The sequence below is a fragment of the Trichoplax adhaerens genome, genomic scaffold, assembly GCF_000150275.1.
Source record: "Trichoplax adhaerens TRIADscaffold_6 genomic scaffold, whole genome shotgun sequence".
NCBI lineage: Eukaryota > Metazoa > Placozoa > Uniplacotomia > Trichoplacea > Trichoplacidae > Trichoplax > Trichoplax adhaerens.
In genome coordinates, this window is record NW_002060948.1 from 4,850,225 (window position 1) to 4,873,162 (window position 22,938).

Genomic DNA, 22,938 nt, shown 5'->3' on the forward strand with positions numbered 1-22,938 from the left:
TTCTGGTATTTAAGAAAAATCTTATGCCGAAAAAATAGGATAATAGCTCGGATGGTTAATATAATTACAGTTCAATTATGTCTAATTTATCATTAACTTTTTCCAGAGATATTTAAACGCCTAATAATATCTCAATCTATTTTTTATTATACGCTAATTTACATGGTATGAAACATTCGAAATTAAAATCACTACTTAGTCTATAATTTAAATGGAAGAAAGAAGTTGAATCCCATTCAAATTCAACAACATAAAAGCTCAGAGATGATATTTTTTGCCTAAGTACATAAAATATTATAAACTTGAAAGATGTTCAGTAAGGCAAGAATATAAGTAATATCCATGGTACTGCTAAATATAATTGCACATTTCTTAATTATTAAAGGCTATAGAAGATGGCTTAGTCGATGTTTCGAATTGTCTGAACTGAGAAACCTATCAGCTAATCCCAGTGACAGTGAAGTATGATCTAAAACTGTTAAAATAAAATATCTAATAATTTCACCTACTACAGTTTTTGTTTTCAATTCAAATTTTAGTCAGGAGAGATTCTATCAGTTGCTATTCAAATGGACAGCATCTCAGATTGACCTTTGTATACTTCTAAGGATGGGAATAACTGAAAATAGCGAAAAATTATTTCAATTTCTGTTGCAATGTTAGTCTATTGCTCATTACGTAGGCATGGTATAACTAATCAGATATGTATATCAAGTAAGCGAAATTTTCCGTGAGCACATCCTCTCGCCCAAATTCTTCGTCACCATTGAAGGAGAATCTTAACCCTTAGCAATTTCGCTTTTATCATTTTTACTACTGCCCTATACATTATTTGATAATATTTTTAATCAAGAGCTCTCTCAAATGAGGACGGCAGTCAGTACTGTCTTTTATGCTTGGTCATTTTATATGCATAACTATGAATATTGATTGGAGGTTTTAATTTAGCTTGCGATTAAAACTGCAAGCTGCTTATAGCCCATAATTTAATCTGAAATTTTCTATCTACAATTAAATATTTATTCTACAAATATAACTCTAGTTTAGCACCTGTATACTAGCAAATTAAAGATTATTATAGGAATTTTCGCTTCTAGTATATAGCATATACCAGTAGAACTCATGCATTAATTAATGTCATTCGACAATAAATAAATCAAATACAAGATATATCGTAAAAGTGTAGAATAACTCATTACCATTTTGAGAATACTATAGTTATTTTTATTGAAAGAAAACAGTATCATGAATCTGGAATCTTTACATCTTTGAAATTACTTGAATTTCTCGGAATTAAATTGATTAAGTTATGATATCAGATAAGATTGGTTTATATCGAACCTTTTTAAAATGTAAGTTCTTCATAAATATCATGCAGAAAATGAAAATCTATAAATTAAAGTCTGTAATATATATTTATAGACTCGAATCTCACTAAATCGAGCAAATTGAATAAAAACAGCAATCATCATTACTTCAATATTATTTCCAGAAGTACAGAATCGGTCAGAATGTTAGTAATTAAATATCTTATCCCAAGTAAAAGAATCTGTCAATTTTATGAAGATAAATTCATTATTAATACAGAAACCAATTTAAAACAATGCTGTATCTAATATTACTGTCCTAATGAGCAATAAAAGAAGATTATCTCTGGATCGGAGAGTGAATCATGTAGGCCTTATGCTCTTCGATCCCCAGTGCGAAGTGCTGCATTTTTACTAGATCTAGCATTCTTTTTCAAAGGCCGATTAGTAGTGTATACCATAATAAGAGCCATACCTAATTCTGTCACTCTAAAAAGACTTTGATACATGAGCCAAGGCCAAGGCGCTGGAAAATGAGGTGGTGCTAAAACTCCATAAATGCCAAATAACGAATAACTATTCAAGATAATACAACTTATTCCTAATATAGCTGAATACATAGTGATTCTAATTACTTTTTTAACACTTGTGCACACTGCTGATGATTTAGGAGCTACAGAAGACTTCTTTCGTAACCTTTTAAAACGGGAACTTGCCTTACTAAGCGCTGTAGTAGTTGATATTGATATCGAGACTGCTGCTGATTGCACTATTAATACTTTATTGTTACATTTAGTAAAGGATAAAATACGATAGCCACAGAATAAATACGATATGCAAATAATTGCACCCCAAATAATGAAAAGGCTCTGACAGACAATGAGTAAATCCTTGTACCCACCACAGAAGGCAACTGCAGTATCAGCTGAGATAACAATCTAAAAGAGGCAAAACCATAAAATGGATGTTAATTAAAAGTTATAAAACCAAGAAAATGATCTACAGTTTTGTCTTGTATATCATCAGGCAAATATTTATGATTCACAATATTAATTTGATATTAATTTGATTCATGAGTACGATACAAAACATAAAAAAGATCAACCTACTATACTACCTATGACAAAGAATTCAAAACCGCAAGTGCAATCAATCAATTTTTCTATACGTAAGGTTGGGTTATAATGTAATGCATGCATGCTGATAATATAGGCGACCGAAAGTGTAAAATTAATATGACTTTCAAAAATTAAAATCATACAGAACCGCTAGCGAATAACTAAGGTGCAGGAAAATCATAATAATGTAATAGGCGTATTTCTTAGCAAATTATGTCACCAAATACGGTTAAATGCTAACCCAAATAAGCTAGTCGGGCTTAGAATGTACTAACATAATAAGTTAAACTACTGTAATCAACCAAATAAGTTATATTTTAAAGCTGCAATACTTAGTGCAGCAAGAAAACTTGACGCAGATCTATAAAATCAACCTTGCTTATAATAATATAGATAAATATAGATAAATTGAAGGTTTGAAAGATGTAATAGAAGACATTGTGCATTCTTCAAGCAGCATACTGGCTATTGAGTAATTCGGTCTCATTGATGATAATAGAATGAGCTACCGTATTTTACTGTAGAGATAGTTTTTACTTCATTTGAGTATAAATGTAAATCGTATCTAATATAATATTCATATTAAGGCTCTTAGTTTCAAGGAATAGCCTGGATTGGTTGATTGATTTTATTAGCATCAATGGCATAAATTTACTGATTAATAAAGTACCGGTAGTACAAGTAGGAAAATAAAATGAATAACTGAAAAAATTGTAAGGCTGCTTGCTACGGATAGTAATTATTAATTCAATTTTACCATATTTCTGCATTGATTTGTTATAACGACAGAAATAAAATGATAAATAAAGACTGAATACGTAGCATTAATATAGGAAACTATGAAATTTAAAGATATAAATATGTAATTAACAATACTGTCAAATTAATTTTGAACTTCATATCAACCTACGAAATTTAAGTTAAACTTAAAAAAATCTCCTTTATTTTCACGTTACCAACGAGTAACCACAAATAACAAATTGCCAACGAACAACTTAAAGATTTGTTCAAATTTAACATCGGCAGAAGTCTCCCTTTCTTCTATCGTATCTCCTTTTTATATCATTACAATTAATACATCAATACTCTATATTTGTAAGGTAAGTTAAAAAAACACAACAATAGTAAATCCAATCCACGAGCAGCCCGGGGGTATTTATACTACTGTTCGACGACTCTGATTATGGGTTCATTTCAATAGGTCAGTATAAGATTCTTACAGAACTTTTTACCTAAACGAATAGCTCGAAGGTAGTCATTTCTGTAGAGTACTGATTATTAAAATAGTATTCGTTATATCGCTAAGGGTGGCCACTGGGCCTTTAAATTTTGATTTGATGTAATATTCTGATGAAAATTGTATAAACATAGAATCTTTATAGAGTTTTCTACATAGCCATTTTGATAGTTACATTTTCTTATAACGGTTGTTATCGACAGAGCAAGCTTTGCTTGCATACACAAGCGATCCTTAGACAGATTATAATGATTGGTATAGAATAGACCACAGTGCTAAGGACATTGTACCGCACTGTCGATATCTTACAGTACCTGCTAATCTTAACTTGGTATATCCATCACCATCCATTAGTTATCATAATGTGCTTTGGACCATGAACTAATCTTAATATAGCATTTCATCCATCAATGCATTATTGAAAAGTAGTATTCTACAAGCATAGCTGTGAATATATTAGTACCTGGCTATTACCGGGATATAAATAATGTCGAATGGTAATGCTATCTGTTAATTATTAACAAATAAGTACATTATCGTAAACCGTCAGCAAAGCGACGTGAGTTTGTACTAGTATGTATTAAAACATAATCTCACGACAGTAATTATCCCTAAAATAGTGAACACACATCACCAGTAATAATCCCAAATATGAAAATCAATTGAACGTAACAGTAATTATTAGTTCAAGTTTGCCATATTTTCTGCACCGATTTGCTATAATGACAGAAATAAAATGATAAATAAAGACTGAATACGTAGCATCAATGAAGGAAACTATGAAAATTAAAGATATAAAAATGTAATTAAAGATATCGTCAAATCAATCTTGATCTTCATATCAACAAACGAAATATAGGAAAGACGTTTCTAATCTGTCAGTATTCTTTAAGCAAGAGATACTCATAATTAGATATCTCTTCTGATCAATTGGGAATAGCTGCATCTATTCTTTTCAAAGTATGTATAGACAGAGGCTAAACCGATAATTTCTATAATTACTGAACTCGATACAGCTAGATAGCTTAAACGAAATTTTTACACTGTTGGCATTTTAACAAACCATTTTATATTAACTTCATAGGATGTCTAAGTATGGTGATTAATTGATAATATATTATTTAATATTATTAAATCAAAACATTGGATAAATTATTAAATTTAAATCGCAAACCTAGAGACTGCAAAATAGCTCAGAATCCGTATGTCGTCTTACTCGCTACCCATAATTTCTAGAGGATTTTTGCAGACTACTATAGTCCATACATACGAAATGTGATAGAGATAAACTAAATATTTTATTAAATTGCCGCAGATAACAGGGACCGATCGTAGGTAATAGAGTCAGATAATATTGCTATTATCAATCGAAAAGACTAGGAATCTTAATGTCACGAGAAATCTCTTTTTTGGATCAATCTCAGCAAAAATATGATATAAGTCATATTTTAGCGGACATTAATAAAGTCATTAAATTCCCTAGATTGTAGTATAAATTTTCAATTTAGGCTGTAACATTCAGGTAAAATTTTGTACATAAATGTTAATTTGGGATAGGAAGGATTTTGAAGACAAAAGTGTGACAGTGTTTAGTTAAAAGTCCGAAAAAAAGTTAGCAATTTCAAACTCAATTTACTTCAAATTTGAATTAAATTGTGGTAAAATAGTAATACCAATAGATATAATATTTAACATTTATTTACTAATTGAAAAGTTACTCAGGCGATTAAGTTCCTAGGTTTAAACTACAATTCCGATAAAAATATAGTTTTTTAAGTTCTACCACTTCAAAATCAAAAAAGGAGTTATTTCAATAAGAATGGTAAACCAGTAATGTCAGTATTGTAAATAAATCTAGAAAATTTTATAAACTCTTTCTATGTCTTAGCTAAAAGAATCTTCACAGACAGTTTTTAATATGGGAGCGTTGAAAAATGAAATTATCTTAATCGTAAAGATTATAACATTAACTTACAGCAAAGTGGAGCGTAATGACAGATACAATGAAAGCCGGATGTTGCAGTTTCTTGGAGACAGTTTTAACTTTAACACAATTTATGATAGCTAAAAATATCAAGGTAAATGCCGAAGTTAAGCAAGGATAACCTATGCCATGGAGAACCCTAGTTGTCACTGGTAATAATTGAGTAGTATTGCCAAAACGTTGTAAGTCATTACTAGATTCATAGGGATCATAGAGAAGAAAAACCGTTCTAACTAAAGCAAAAAAGATCAAAAGGAAATTAATTGCCAAATAAAATCGCTTTTTAAATATACTTTCACCATAGGCTATGATCGAAGCGAGAGCGTATATACCAACGCATCCAAAACATGTCGCAAAAAAGTAAATATGAAATTGAAATGCGACAAACCAAGAATGAATAGCACTTGAATTAACCCAGTGTGGATTAGGTTCAGGGACAGTAATATAAGATTGACACTGCATATTGGGCAAAGATTATTCTAATATACTAAACTAATAAGGTATTGTAAAAGAGAAAAACCCAAGAAATGATCGAAGATATATCTAATTATGAACAACGTATATATGGGACTGATGGTCCAAAATTTCAAGAGCAAAGTTACTTTTTAGCTGAAATAGCAATTTTTACAGTTAAATTTGTTGTTCTTTCTCCAAAATAATTGAATATAGTACACAAGAAAAGGAAATGAAAAGAAGCTAGGTGCTAAGAACTTTTTCCTTCCTTGTATTTTGTCATTTAAGGTTTAATCCCTATATTAAAATAATTGAAAATTGTAGAATATATTAGTGGTAGACTTTAGATTTTAAGCTGTTCTGATAATGATGATGATGATGATACAAGAAAGGCTTATAAATGCAATTTGTGCATTGAGCAATGGTCCAGTTGATATTTTTAGGAAAAAGGAACCGCTATTGGAAACAAGTTCAGAGGTAATGTAAACCAAGGTACAGTATACTATATATCACTGTAGTAATCGAATGAAGTTGATTTCACAAATTTTGATACTTTCACCAAATTAATCCAGAAGCTATCGCCGACATTAAGCTTGAAGTTAACAATATGGTGATCCTTATAGACAATAAAGTGGAATAGAGATACGAAACCAGTAACCCTGAATCATTAAATAAAACATCATTAAAAAAATCTCTGAAATCTGATTATTAAAATTGATATTGTAGATAAAATGAAATGCTGAAGGAAAGAATTTCAACGAAATTATAGGCCAAAATGTATATCACTTTGGTGATCGAATGAAACGAATTTCAGAGATTTAAGTAATTTAACCAAAATTAATATAGAAGATACTAACAATATTAAGTTTGAGGTTAACAATTTAGTGATTTTTATAGACAACAAAGCGGCCAAAAGATGCAAAATCAATAATTTGAATGACTAAATATAAAATCGATTAACATATGTCTGAAATTTGATTACACTATTAATAAATCTCTGTTTGGAACAAGTGCTATAGTACCGATAACATAACTGCAGTATGGTAAAATTTCGTATATTTTGTTAGTATCAATAGAAATGAAGATAAAAGATTAAATGTTGCATTAATAATAATAGTTAATTAAAATCTCAAATAGAATGATAAATAGTCAACGAAGAATATCTTATATACGTACAGCGACAAACATAAACTAGTTCGATCAGATCTTGCCACGTTAGTATCATTCGATCACACGAAAAATTAACAATAGTTTATTCAAATTATTTTGAATACCCCATAAACAAACAATGATATAGTAACCTACCTGTTGTCGCTATTTTGTTTATATTGTTGGCATCATCATTTGAGTAAGAAAAATAAGCTAAACAGAGCCGTTGCTACCAAGACTCTTGCCTCTGTGTATCACTACTTGAATGAAAAATAAATCTATAATTATCTTTAGAGGCTAAAATATGAAATTGAATTACTGTACAGTCCATATTATCAACAAGATCCACTATTATTCAAGTTTTATACGTAATGTTTTGCTTAAAGTGATCAAGATTTAACACTACTTTAGGTCTTAAGGTTATTTTATCAATAATATCCATTAGGACCTCATTAAGCTACAAAATTAATGTGTAGACATGTAGATCACCAATTTGTCTAATTTATATAGTTGGAAGAATTAGATGTTACAGATGAGTAATAAGACACAACTAATTCAAAACTGATATATTGACAACTAGGCACAAAATTAAAGCTTATTAAAGCTCTTCAATCTACTGAGAATAGTCATCTTAATTTTCGCAGGCCCTAAATACCATCCATTTTATGAAATAATGCACAAGTACAAATAAAGAAACTAATTTAGGCCAATTACATTAAAATAATAACCTTATCTACATCTTGATAATTAATGCTAACCCAAATTATTACCTGAATATTACTGTAATATCGACGTAAAATACAGAATTGAGGATTATTTATTTATAATTCGATGGGTTTCAACTTAAACGCCTCTTCAGATGTTACATGTCATTATCCATGGGAACGGATATGTTGTGATGCTATAGTATGAGATGATCAAGAAGGCTAAAAGGTTGTCATGATGATTAATTAGGCAAAACTAACACAGCTAATGACTTGTAAAGAACGATAGATTTAAACGAAAAAGATTGCATAAGACTGTCACTGCTAGACATTACCCGAACGGAATAATGCTATTAAATTATTAGATTAGCTTTTAAATAATTTATACGAGACTTATTCAATTAACAGGATAGAGGGTTAAGGCAATTGTAAAATTAACTATAACCCTAGTAAAACGCATAACATCATGACATCCATTAGTTTATACATATTATTTTATATCAAGCAGATGTTTTCAATTAAATATCAATTAGTATCGAAAGTACTAGTAATCTATTGCCATAATATAATATTGTTATTCTAGCCTCGAGCTATCATTTAATTAGAATATCGGGGTACATATCAAATTTGGATTGTTGAATTTAATTTCAACGATTTTAGTAGAAATGAACTTTGCAATTTTGCACTCGTAGCTAGTACCAAAACGTAAGATTATCTACAGCATTATTTAGACAGACACTAGCATTATTTCTTGAGCACATAACCATCGTCTCCTTACTTGTTCTTATTACTAGTGATAAGCCTATACAAAATAAATGATTGAGACAAATAAATTTGACAATGGTAGTAACATATCAAATGTTTCTACTGCAACATTTGCGATATTTCAAATGTAAACTATCTGATGCGTATGAGTGGAATTTACCATTAATTATATAGACATAAATTTATACTTCTGTTTCAATTTAGTTACAACATAGCTGCAAAGAATTCCTATTAGAAATTATAATTTATTTCTTGTTGGCAAAAAGCTAAGTTATTATCCAAATTTCGATTAATATTATTATGTAAACTTATTCTAAATAGTCAGTATTACAATATCAAAAAATTGCTATTCACAAAACCCTTACAGTGTATGTGAATATACAACACTACACCTAATTAGTGCAAACATTAGAAATGAATATTTGATACATAGGCGATTAATGCTTTTAGACACTAATAATTAATTCAAAATTATAACAGGAAGTGCAAACTTTGTAGTAAATACGTAGTAAAATCCTAAGTAAAAGTTATATTTTGCTATAATTAAGCCTTTTTCAACGTTTAAATTATAAGTATGCTCTACATTCAAGAAAATATAGCCTAAACTTGTGGACTGACATTACTATAAATTACGGTTTATTCAAAGTAGGTAAATGACAGACAATCTTAATTCTTTAAGTACACAACTATTAGTACCTGAGAATTCATAATTTATAGTTCACAGGCCCTGTGCTATGATAGAAGATAGTTTTAAATAAAATAATACTTTATTAATCACCGAATGCTCTGATTATTTGTAGAATATTTCAATATTTTCTCTGAATGCAGTGCCTTCCATAAGTACATTTTTCGCTAATTTTTTCAATTTTATAATGCTTCTTTTTACTGTTAAGAAATACTCATTTTCATGACCATTATCGTAGACATGTTGCTTTTAGGCTATAATATTATATTCGGTACTTGATATACTTTAAATTGGCTATTAAATGTAATAAATAGGGATACTACTGAAAAATTGTACGGCATGCATAAATTAATTATTAACAACCTATGCTAATAATATGGCCTATCCGTGAATACACCATTAACAAATTATCCTTATAATATGTATAGTATAACCGTAAATATATCTTCTAATTTTAAATACAATAGCAACATATAGATAAAAATGCTGTTAACCGCCTCACGACATCATATTACTTGATGAAGTAGCAGACATGAGTCAGATAGACATGAAGAATATTGAATTAAGTGTTTAGAATCAGGTAAAGTGTTACTATAGTGTCATGAAATAAGAAAATGGATAGGATATTATTTAGTATTTGCCCTAATCTTAGCCAGTATAGCCTCTCTTTTAACAGTAAGTGTATTGACATTTGTGTCTTGTTGCTTTCTATTAGTTTTTATTGCCGTATCTAGGCGATCAATTTCGTTATCCATTTGTAATAATTCATTGCTTATCTTTTCGTATTTTTTCATGGTAACTTCCATAGAATCTCCTATGGCTACGTCTTGACTACCTAAGCTGTTTTTTCGTTGCACTGGGCTACTAGAAGACCAATTCGACTCTTGCTGATGGTTTGCTTTGGAATGGCTATATGTACGCTTCCTAATTGTACTACCAATATGGCGATGATGCTGATTACTTATTATTTTCTTAATATTATTTAAATGTTTTGTTGCTTCATCACGCTTTAACATGATTGAATTTCGATTTTTCTTGTATTGAGTATCAAATCGAGCTGCACGTTGATTTTCATCTTCAATGGCTGCATTATACTGTTCGATAACAGAAATTTCCGGAGTCCCACTGACGGGTGATGGTAATCTCCAAGTATTAGATTTACTTCTGACTTTCTCTAGAAATTCGTTCTCTATGTTATCGATGCTAAGAACCTCAGCCTGAATTCAGATTAAAATACAACCGTTAATTAGTGCAGCAAAGGTGCAATTGATTTTATCTAGTCGTAAAAAATATATTATTCTAGCTTTTAATAATAACTCACCGTTTCAGATTCTTTAATAGGGGAAGCATCATTGGACGACGGTGATAATAAACGAATATCAGAGTTATTCAGCGAATTAATTAACCTTTCTTTTTGAGCTTTTAACTGAGAAACCAACTTTTCTTTAGCTGATTGCTGTTTGTCCATACGTGATTCTTGTAGGCCTTTGGCGACTAATTGCGGACTATTCGGGTTTGAATTTTGTTTTCGTATCGACGTCGAATCACTTGCTGTGGTCAATATGATTTCAGAATTATTCGGCTTTAAAGCATGGTAATCGTTTTGGTCTAATTTTGTTACATCAGCTAAGGAATCTAGCGGTAGCTGCTGCGGCATTGCTTCGTCATGAGCTTCATTTTGTCGATCATGATGTTGGCTATCAGTGTTATCCACTTCTTTTTCTGATGAATTCTTAGTTGCATTGTCTGAAATCGATTGATTATCGTTGTTTCTTTTTTTCTTCCTTAATATACTTAGCTTTTTTGCTTTAGGTTTACCGCTTGCTTCCATAATTGCTTGCGATAATGCATATATCCAACTGGTTCTTGTCTCCAGTGAAGTACAGCTGTAATAGTATGTTTTTAAGAGACCCGTACTTAACGAAAATATATAACGATGATTTCTACTACCAACAGCTCTCACATCATAGCCCCTTAGAAGTAGAGAATCAGAGGGAGCTGCATCATTCGGCTCCTTATAGCAATGTAAAGTCATTGAAGATAGTGTGAACCAATACGATGTCCATTTACCAACTGCGTTTTTTCTTTCTAAAAAGCCATAACAAGAAGAGCCTTGCACTGCTTGATGATGAAACAATTTAGATTCTCCATTGACGTTATTTTGTGGAGATGAAAGACTATTCTTCATAATGGATGACTTTTCACCATCAACTGATTCAGACGGATCGAATGTCAGAGTTAAGGGACGACGTTGATATAAGAAAGACCTTCCCTATATATTGGAAGAGATCAATTCGGGTTATATCTGAGTTAAGAAGGAAAGAAATTTGAGTTTATACCAGCATAAACCGAAGTCATATACTATCTAGCGATTGTGTAAAGTATACCAGCAACCTACGATATTCTTCTAAGAGATAAAAGTTTGCAAATAGGTTATAGGCTATGTCTATTAGAGCCTTGTCTATACTTTACTATGGAATAGGATAATCTTGAGATCATAATAATTATTTGCTATCGTAGTTCTTTTCGTTTTCATGACTACTACTTGATAATAAATAGCCTAGGCCCGCTATTCAGCTAAAATACTCATAGGATACCATGAAAGAATAAATAATCAAATTAATTTGAAATTGAGCAGATATAACAAGGAACTAGTTTTACATTTATCCTTTGTTGCTACAATAATTTGCCCTTATTTAATATATTTAAATAGGAGAAAGATTATCTAACTGAAATACAGTACTTTCTCTTTAATGAAAAAAATTGACAGGGAATTAAATTATCCAAAAATGCTAGACAATGTAGCTAAACAACGTCTTAAGTCCTATAAAGTAATTGTCCTTTTAATTTTATTATTACTGAGAGGAATATGATATCGATTACATTGCTAAACAACGTACTAAGTTTTATAGAGTAGCTGCCCTTTTAATCTCATTATTACCAGCAGAAATATAACATTTATTACTTGTAAAACAACGTAAATCTACTCATACGGAAGCAAAATATCTAACGCTATTTTCTAATTAATAGTAAAATGTACAGAGAATTAAAATATCCAAAAATGCTAGACAAAGTGGCTATCCAGCGTGCTTAGGTTTATAGAGTAGATGTCCTTTCAATGTCGTCAATAGGATTATAAATATTCATTACTTATAAAGCAAAGTGTAATATCATGGCTAAAACCTATTAGCGATCTGCTCGTATTGATGGAAGATCTTAATATTTGACTAAGGCGATAAATGATGAAATAAGCAACTCTCACCTTGCGATGATTTCTACTCGGTTTTGGTTTAATTACAGTAGTATCATCTCCGGCATTTTGATTTATTATTGGCTGATTATTATCCTCTTCAGATGCAGCGCTAAGTTGACTAAATTCGCTCTCAATGGCATTAACCCAACTGTCCTGCTGGGTTTTATTGGATGCGCCTAAGACCAATCGGCCGTTGGGATGCATTAACTCGAAAACATATAATTTCTTCTCCCCGGTGGCTTGCTTAGTATTATTTTTAATTCTTCTTACTTCATTACATGTTACTAATCGGCAATGGTCTAAACGGTAGATATTCTCGGGCGGCGCTGTATCATAAACTGTTTCATATAAATAAAATGATTGATGTCCTACTACACACCATCTTTTAGTATAATTTTGCCTATCATTTTCGTCTTGACCTTGATTTGGGCATAAATATAAATATCCACTCATGTTGTTGGATATAAAACGATTAGTGCTTGTATTTGCCTCTTTATTCAATGCTTGACTACTATCCTGATCGAGATCTTTTACAGGTTCTACCTCAGCATGGTCGCCATTGCTTTCATCTTGTGAGTATTCGTCTTCACTAGTGGTAATAGGGTTGCAATGTAATATCTGTTGGCCATCCATTTTGTGATCTTTTGTGTCTTCGGTTAAAGTCATTTTGGAGTCGCTATTAGTAAGCTTTTGAGCAAAATGATTATTCAAGGTATGTCCGTTAGATTCTACTCGTAAACTAGCCATTGCCTTGCCGATCTTACGTTCATCGCTATCGAAATCATTGTTCGTATTGGCATCTGAATTTTTAAACTTTGGCTCAATAGTATAGATATGATTAATATGAGTGCAGTCTGGACGGCTAGAGATTGAATGTAAATTAGTTAACGATGAAGATAGTTTTCGATTAAGAACCTATAGGAAAAATCATATTTGAAAAAACAAATTAATAATATAATTATAGTCAGGCAACATTATCTTGCACAAAAGCAAAATAAGGCGTTGTTTTTTTAAGTTTATGAGACAGGCGCAGCTGTTATTAAACATTTCGCATCTTATTGATGGCAGAGATTAGAATTTATAAGGTAATTAATTACTTTAATTAATTTTAATGCAGAAATGATCACAATAGATTGCTTCCTCAATTGTAAGTAAAGTTCAAGTTCTTACAATACTGATGTGCTAAAACGATTATGATGTCATTAATAATCAGCGGCTAAATATTGTAGTTAAAAGCATATTTTGCTTCATTTTAATGGTGTAAAGTCAAGTCCTTATTAATCGTAAGTAACATTCTTACTAACGCAGTGGCGATATTTAATCGTCCAGACCAATTTCTTGCCAACTAGCAAAACGATCTCTAGGTGTTACAACTTTAATGTCAAGATACACAATTTTGTAGAGGTAACATTTTAATTTTTAATAAAAAATAGCATGATCATTTACGGTATTAATTATACCACACATGTCTTTATAGGCATCTAGAATTCTTTTAAATTATTCTAGGTAAGCATGAAACCCTCGTAGTTAGATATGTCTTGCAGTTTTTATCCCAAATGATAGCCAATTGAACCGTTTTAAATACTATTATCCGCTATATCTAGCAAAAATTGGTTAATCTATGACTTGGTAAACGGACTTGAAAGTTATCGTACTAGCCCTAGTAGCGCTATTTCTGATGCAAAATTAGACATACCATACTAGTAGAATCCGCCTTCATGTCATGTCACACTGTCTATTAACTAAATTGACTGATCAGCTCTATAGCCTAATCGGTAAAACTCTCATTTCAATGTTCATATCTTATTCAAGACTGCTATGCTGGAAATTTAGTAGAAAAGCTTTGCTGCAAGTAAATAATTCTATAATCAATTATAAGCTGACCTTTTCGTAGTTTGGTCAGTAAACCTTTAGACTTAAACGCTCTCGTCTACCTTATTCAAGACCAACATGAAACATTATCAAGTTATAAAGATTACGAATTAGCCGCTAATTATGACTTGCGGTACCTGATAATTAGCCTGGAAGGATGAAAAACGTCCATTGCATGATATAATGAATTCATCATACTGGTCAGCATTCATCATAAGGTTTATGATCAATATTAAAGAGGGAACTTACTATGTTGTGTCTACTGTAGGAAAATCATGATTGAGTGAACACAAAGTGAAGGGGTATCTTATGGCATGAACTTCATAAAATAACTTTTCAGCCATCTATTCTCTTTCTTATTAACATATTCTTGTGAATAATGGCATATTACTGTATTATGTATCCCACGTGAGATTTGGATAGCAAAAGAAAAGTTCATCTAGAAAGACCTTAAATATATTATTAATGGACTTTGGGATATATTTATAGACGTACAGGAAAGAGTTGCATGAGAAAATTTGCTAAGTAAAATTTTACCTAAAAACTCAATTCGATCATAAAAATAGAGCAATATTGCAGTAATATGCCGTAGTAAGTCAAGACCACAATTTTGCTTGCAATTTGACCTATGCTAATGAAGGGGTAACGATAAATAATAGCCCTATTTAAGGCAGAAAATTTGAACGCAAATATACCAAACATCAGAAATAGTAGCCTCTACACTAACAGGTTATGTAATATATCAAAATGACGGCAATATTTAGTTTTCAAGTAACTCGTAATCTAAAATGTTGATGAAAATTTCATTACTGGAATTATGACGAAAATATCGAGCTTTTACAATCTTGTTAATTAAGAAAAATTAAAAACGAGATCAAATTGATGTTCTACCCGAGCAAAATGAAAATTCAAAAAGAATAAGTATGATGATCATTTAATAACAATGTCTCAAACATTGTCGATTAAATCAGAATAATTTTAATATGCGATAGCCCGCTATCAAAATCAAATCTAATTTATAATGACACTCAATGATGCGTTAAAACTTACAACTCATAACTATAAAACCAGACAAAATCATCTTTTCAGCATTTTACATGCTGTTATTTAGCTAGTAACTTAAGTTATGAGTCATCTTTGCTATTGATCATGTTAATATTATACACATTTCAAAATTATAGAAACGAAATAAAAGGAGAAAAACCGTACCGTCACATAGTAGGTAATTGCTACTTGACATCAATATCATTTGTCTCCAATTTCGCCAATAAATCAAAGCTGATCGATAACACTTTCTGACGCCTTGGCTTACAAAAATATTTTTTCGATGTCTACGATAGTTTGATTGCTTAATTGCCAGTAGAAATATAAAATCAAATTTGTTTTGTTTATTCGTGTTGATTTTAAATGAGGCCAATAGAAATAAGTGATCCTGAACTCGTTTATTCTTTATCCTTTTTTTTATTCCAGCTTTATCATGCCATTTGTTGAATAATTCATAATATGATCATACGTTAATTAGCATTCCTAAGTTTTATTAAGGACAGTATTGACCTTTTTCCATAGAAAAAGACTCTTCATTGAATTCTTAGCTGAGGAAATGGATTGCTTTGTATTACCCTTTTAGTTAACTGTTAAAACAATACACACGTAAACCTTCAATCTATCAATCAACATCTGCCTAAGCAAATAGAATCGCTGTGTAACAATATCAAATGGGCTTCATCGTTGTATATTAAGTAAATCATATAAACAAATGATATAGTACGTCAATGATGTCGCTAAATCCTTTTATACATCAAAGAAAAGCTCTACTTTAGTTCTGTTTGATTAGATGAAAGCAATAACGATATCAATGTTTTTAAATTAAGACTGCTACTAAAGTCCATAACTTAATTCAATGTAATCACTTTTTTCGTAGTGATGGTAATATTCTCTTTCATGACGACAAGACAATTGGGAATGGTATCCTCATGAACAGCTAATAATGGGTTACCTTCGTTTCATTTCTGCCAACTTAGCTAATGAATTAAAATATGCATTAGCAATAACAGCAACTAGACAGGATGCTCTAAAGCAATCACTCAAGTCGATAGCTTATATTTAATGTTAAATAGGACATACAATACACCATCTATAAAAGCGATGATACGACAGTATTTAGTGAGTATTCACTAATTTCTTTCCTAACTAAATAAAATGGCGAGAACTACCATTGATTAAAATAATCTCTTGAGCCTAGAGGTTCAAACTACTGTATTTATTTTTCATATAAGTAACAATGTCATTCTGTCAACAAGATTCACTGGCATCAGGGACTAACTAGAACAACCGTTAGTAATATGTTAGTGAATATTCACTCATTTCTTTTCAAACCAAATAAAGTAGTGGTCTACTATGAATAATCTCTCAAGCTTAGAGGTATAAACGTAATGTATTTATTTTTAATATAAATAATAAGGCCATTTCTTTGGACTAACTGGCATCAGGGAACCAACTAGAACAACAGCTCGTAATATGTCGGCGAGTATTTACTTGTTTTTTCAAATAGAATGAAATAGAAAGGCCTATCATGGATTATAACAATCTCTTGAGTCTAGAAGTTCAAATCTACTGTATTTATTTTTCTTGTAAGTAACATTATCATTCTGTCAACAAGATTAACGAGCATCAGGGACCCCAACTGGAATAATCGTTAGTAATACTTTAGTGAGTATTCTCTTATTTTCTTTCCAAATGAAGTAAAATAGGGAAATCTACCTTGAATAATTTCTTGAGCCTAGAGCTTTAAACCGACTGTATTTATTTTTCATAAAAGTAATAATGTCATACCATTAACAATATTAATTCGTATCAGTGAGTAATTTGCATCTTTTTATCAGCTAAATAATAGTACCTATTTTCTAATTACTATGGCAAAAGAATGCCTGTATCTAAGATAAAGCTGTTAATACTATATTTTGTATCTAGAATTTATAAACAAATCCAATTAAAAATTCGAATTAATAGGAAAGCCTTTTAATGGATACTGTCTTGAAAGTATGGTCGATATATTTTCTGCTTCTATTTTATAGTGAAAATAATTTTCATCCATCTCTAATTCCATTACACAAGTATTTCTCTCATCTCCGATAAATGAATGTTCAGTATTGTAGTATAACAATTATTTTATCCACTTTACTCCTTTATTAAAGGGAGAGAACTACTGCATACTACTGCGAAAAAAATATCCATACGAATCAAACAGTAAAATCAAAAGTAAGCTGCATACGCTATGACTAGCTACAATAGTATTCAACCATAGTCATTATGGTAATTGTTGAGGAAAAATTAAATAACAAATCAAGATAAAAGAGCATTGCTACTTGTTGTTATTTTTCAATCAGAAAAGCTAAGTATGTTTTTTCCGTAATGGGGCCTAAAATGGTAAACAACAACAATTTCTATAGCCATTGGATTATTCCAATAGCATCCATTGATATTTACTTTTGCCCTCCAAAAAAACAATTACTAGAAGTAATTTGTCATCTCATTACAGTCCAAAAATAAATGGGATAATCAATGATTTTTTTCAGTTTTTCTTCCCTTACAAATGAGGGAACTTGTGAGCTTGAAGTAAACAATCAAAGACGAATGATATAACAGTCTAGAATTATTTTTGTATATTGATTTCATGTAGTAGTTCAATAAACTATCATAAATACATCCATGTCATTTAGAATGGCAGAAAATGATAGCGTTTTATGGGATTATCTTGACGTAGTAAATAAAATTGGAGCTATGTTGTTCGCTACTATTAGTATTACTTAAGCGAACGTAGACAACACTCAACAAGTTTTTATAACGATATTGAGTTATGAAACCTGTAGAAAAGGCTAATCATTAGCTTTGATAATAAATGTTAGGAATTAATATATCAATTTCTAAAATGCTTATTCTAGTTTTATACTCTTTAAAACTCAGATAGTATCTGATGGAACTTACGAAATAGTTGATAATAATAGCTATGATCTTTTTTATAATCTTTCAAATATAAAGACTATTTGAAATATTATTATTCAATCACTAAGCTAACATAAAAGAACAGTAGGATCATGATGATAGAGAATCAAGACCATCTGAAGTGCATCACTTGCTATGATTTCCTTAATTCATATATATAACCTATATATATATATATCGCGGTACTTGTTCTGGTTTTATATTATCTAAAACTCAGATTGTACCTACTAGGACTTAGGAGAGGATTCATACTAGTTTCGACGATCTTTTTAGCTATTTTTCAAATATAAATCTAATATAGGATATTATGTTCCAATCACTAGATTTGCACGAAGGAATAATAGGACCATGATGATAGAGAATCAAGACCACCTAAAGTACGTCACATACTATAATTTCCGCAATAACAAATTTTTGTTTGCTGCATTATGTAGCATTGCTTTGTATTTAGTGATCTTAATTCCATTAATAACATAAATTCGAAGTAAAGGTCACTTCAGAAAGTACCAGTCGTAAATGTCATATTAAAAGTATTCCACGATTATCATTGTACTGTATAACTATTTACGCAAGATTATCTTACGTAAGCAAAGTGTTTTGCAGAAGTAATTTGTTCATTATTCTTCCTTACCAAATACTTTATTGCTGAGTTTTGTTCAGTAAATTGAATTATTACTATCTCATGTTTAAATTAAAAACAATCCAATTCTTCAAATAAGAGGCATTACATCACTACCTCAGAGGGATTTTATAAATTAATTATTATTCTTAATGACGGAGTTTCATTGATGATCTTTACATTAACCATCTGCTCAATACTCATCAGCTTATGCAGTATTTAGCTAACGTAATTATATCCTGGATATACACTAAAACAACTAAATTTGTTCCAAAACTACCGTACCTTATGGTCTATTTATAAGGACAATAAACTCTTAACCAATTCTTAATTGACTGTTTGATATTTAAAACAACAATTGGATGACTGTTAATTTTTGTTACCTGCTTGACGTGAAGGGTTGTTTTCATTAATTTCAATATATCTCATCGTAATCACTGCAATGACAGTTTAAAATATTGTATACCTTACTATTTAACTGTTTTGAGGAAGGGACGTGACAATAACTATCATCAAGTGAAAGGCTTGTATCAGTGCCGCCTATTTGATTTTCCGTATTAGTCATCTTCGTATACGTCAATAATAATAATAATAAAGTTCCCCTTCTAATTTGTATAAGGCAATAGCATGAGTCAGTCTAAGTAAGCAAGAATTCAATGATTTCATGATCGTATTATGAATCTTTGACGTAATATTTAGAAGTGTTCTGCTAGTATATAAATTAACCGCTTTTCTTACACCTGTGAGACTAATATCATAATTAGCAGTCAATTCTTTCGCCCATTCTTCTAGTTAGTTAGGAATCAGCCGTTCATATCTAATATCAGACTTAGAATTACTTAACGTGCACTATAGTACAATAGCCTAATATTATTAATCTAAATTGTAATAAGAGAAAATTAAACTGCCACAGAAACTAAGCACCACAAGTCTGCTGTCAGTTTTGTCCTCCTTGACATTTACCTATAGTATGGCTTTAAATACTGACAATCTCTTATCGCCAGGAGGAACAATAGTACCTCTAGTCTTTAAACAAACTGAACCCAAAACCTTATTGAAATCAGTCAAATTATAGTCAATATACGTAAATGTTAGTTATCAGTACTCAGATAATGTTATAAAATTGTACTTTTATCTATTTAAAATATATAAAACGTCATAGATAAATCAATATTAACGAATACTTAGATAGGTTATCTTAATATTGAAATTATGTAACAACAGCTATGCAAAAGTTACTTAGTAACCCCTGATTACGAAATTATCTCATTCATGTAATGGTACCGCATTTCTTACATATATAAGATGGAAAATAACAGTTGTAGTCTATTCTGTCGATCATTTGTCATCATTTTATGCGTCAATAATAATAATAAAGTTCCTCTTCCAATATATTTAAGGCAATAGGATGAGTCAGTCAAAGCAAGCAACAGTTTAAAGTTTTTCATGATTGTATTAAAATTTTTGACGTAATATTACTATGTGTTCTGCTTCTACATAAATTCGCCATTTTCCTCAAACATTTGAGACTAAGAGCAAGACTTGCAGTATATTCTTTCGCTCATTTTTCTTCTTGGTTAGAAATCAGCTTTTCATATCTTATATCACGTTATAACTAATTTGGATTTAGATTTACTTGATATGCACTGTATTGCAATAAGCAGATTACGAATTATCTCATTTATTCTTCTTCCCATATAATATACCGCATTTCTTTCCTATGTGAGATAAAAATAAGAATTGCAACTATTCTTTTGATCAGCTGTCATCTTCGTATACACCAATAATAATAATAAAGTTACCCTTTTAATTTATTTAAGGCAATAGCATGAGTCAGTCAAAGTAAGAACAGTTTAATGTTTTTCATTATCGTTTTATGAATTTTTGATGAAATATTATTATGTATTCTACTTTCATATAGACTAATACTAAGCCTTGCATTGTATTCTTTTGCCCATTCTTTCATTAATTAGAAATCAGCTTTTTATATCTAATATCACTTTGTAACTTATACAGATCTAGATTTACTTGACATGCACTGTAGAGTAATAACCAGATTACGAATCATCTGATTTATCCTGCTTCCCATATAATGCCCTGTAATTCTTGCCTGTATGAGGTGGAAAATAAGTAATGCAGTGTATTCTTCCGATCATTTCCTACTTAATTTCCTTTAGGAATCATCGATTTTTATAGTATCATTTTCTGGCTATTTTAGGGCCATATTTGCATAACATATGACATAGTGTTTAAATTTATTATCAATTCCCCCCCCCCTCTACTTTTCATTTAGTGTTCCGCATTTCTGCCTATTTAAGATTAAATGTAAGACTTATAGTCCTATCTTTCGCCCATTATTACTCTAATTATTAATTTGAGATAAAGATTTTCAATACCGATATCACTTTCAAACGACTGTAATTTAGATTCATATCCCGTTAAACCATAAAGTTGTAAATTCATCCTAAGTAGCGATTATTTTTATTTGTAATGCGTCCCTTACCGGCAAGAAATTTCTTGCTTATTTCAATTGTGGTTCTAATACTGAGTTAAAATCATTTTACTTCTAGTCCTTATCATCTACTTTACAGTATCTCATATTGGATAAATTAATTGCTTCTCTCCATTCTCAATCTAGCAATTAGATACGTAATTTTAATAATTCTATTCAATATTATTGATGTTATGAATACGTAAAATGGGACGTAATAATTAATTTAAGGCTTTCTCAACCGATATAATTTCAATGGTTCCATCAAATGCCATTAGGGCAACGTAAATCTGAAATTGTATATTTTAATTTATTCGTTCCATTATCAGCCTAGCAATACAATATACAATTTTAGTAGCTTCTACAAATACTTCTAATCTCATACACATCTGAAATGAGACATGTTAATTAAATCACTGTATTCTCAACTTAGATTTATAAATATAAGAGTTCTAGTAAAATCCCATCAATGCGAAGTATATTTGAGAAGGGATTTATTAATTAGTTCACTCTAATTATCCATTCAGGCATTAACTTCCCCAAGAAGTCTTTGTACATTATCCGCTTTAAATATTTAATGGCCAACAAGAGAAAGCAAATAAATCCCTCAATAATGGTTTGTAAAAGCAGCTGATAATGCTAACTCATTTAATCACTAATGTGTTATGCTCACATTAGAATTTTGCTGAATATAAGATACAAGGTGATATAAAATTTGAAGTGACGGATGCTTAGTTGATTACGAAATTACTGACATACTAAACGTAAACAAGTCATTTCAGATATGGATATTACAATCACAAATATTAGTCATGAACTTCATATTTAGTAAATGCATAATTCTGAATTATTGATGACGTGATTAATTATCGGATGGCCAGATGCAACCGTTTTAAATTATACTCCTATTTCAATGAAAATCTTGTTTATAATGAGGCTATGATTAACTGGAATATTATTTATATTACATACGAATCTCTACAAGCAAGTAAATGAAAAATAATAGCTGATGTTACACGGCTTGATATACGAGGTAGACTAGTACCGATTATATCCGTACACAAATAATTACTGGAAGAGTAATACTAATTAATATCCGGTTATAAAGTAAATTTTCTGATTTATTGAGGGGAAGAATACTTATTTTATGCTAAAATTCGCTCCTTTGCCATAATAAATAAAATTAAGGAATCAATTTTAATTTTTTTACATCAAGAAAATTAAGGAATATCAATCAGTATTTTATTCGTCATTTTTATTGTTCCACAAATTGATTACATCACGCCTATAGTAGCCAAA

The 22,938-nt window shown here is 30.4% G+C and overlaps 1 protein-coding gene across 1 annotated transcript; it reads right to left on the minus strand.

The window, feature by feature from the left end:
• Nucleotides 1-10,028: 10,028 nt before the first annotated feature.
• On the minus strand, nt 10,029-14,871 carry TRIADDRAFT_57652 (uncharacterized protein; the record flags this gene model as incomplete). The annotated part of the gene is made up of 4 exons (XM_002113801.1): nt 10,029-10,619; nt 10,724-11,674; nt 12,665-13,517; nt 14,777-14,871. The coding sequence occupies 4 exons, from the start codon at nt 14,869-14,871 to the stop codon at nt 10,029-10,031; spliced, it is 2,490 nt and encodes an 829-aa protein (XP_002113837.1).
• Between the last annotated feature and the right edge of the window lie 8,067 nt (nt 14,872-22,938).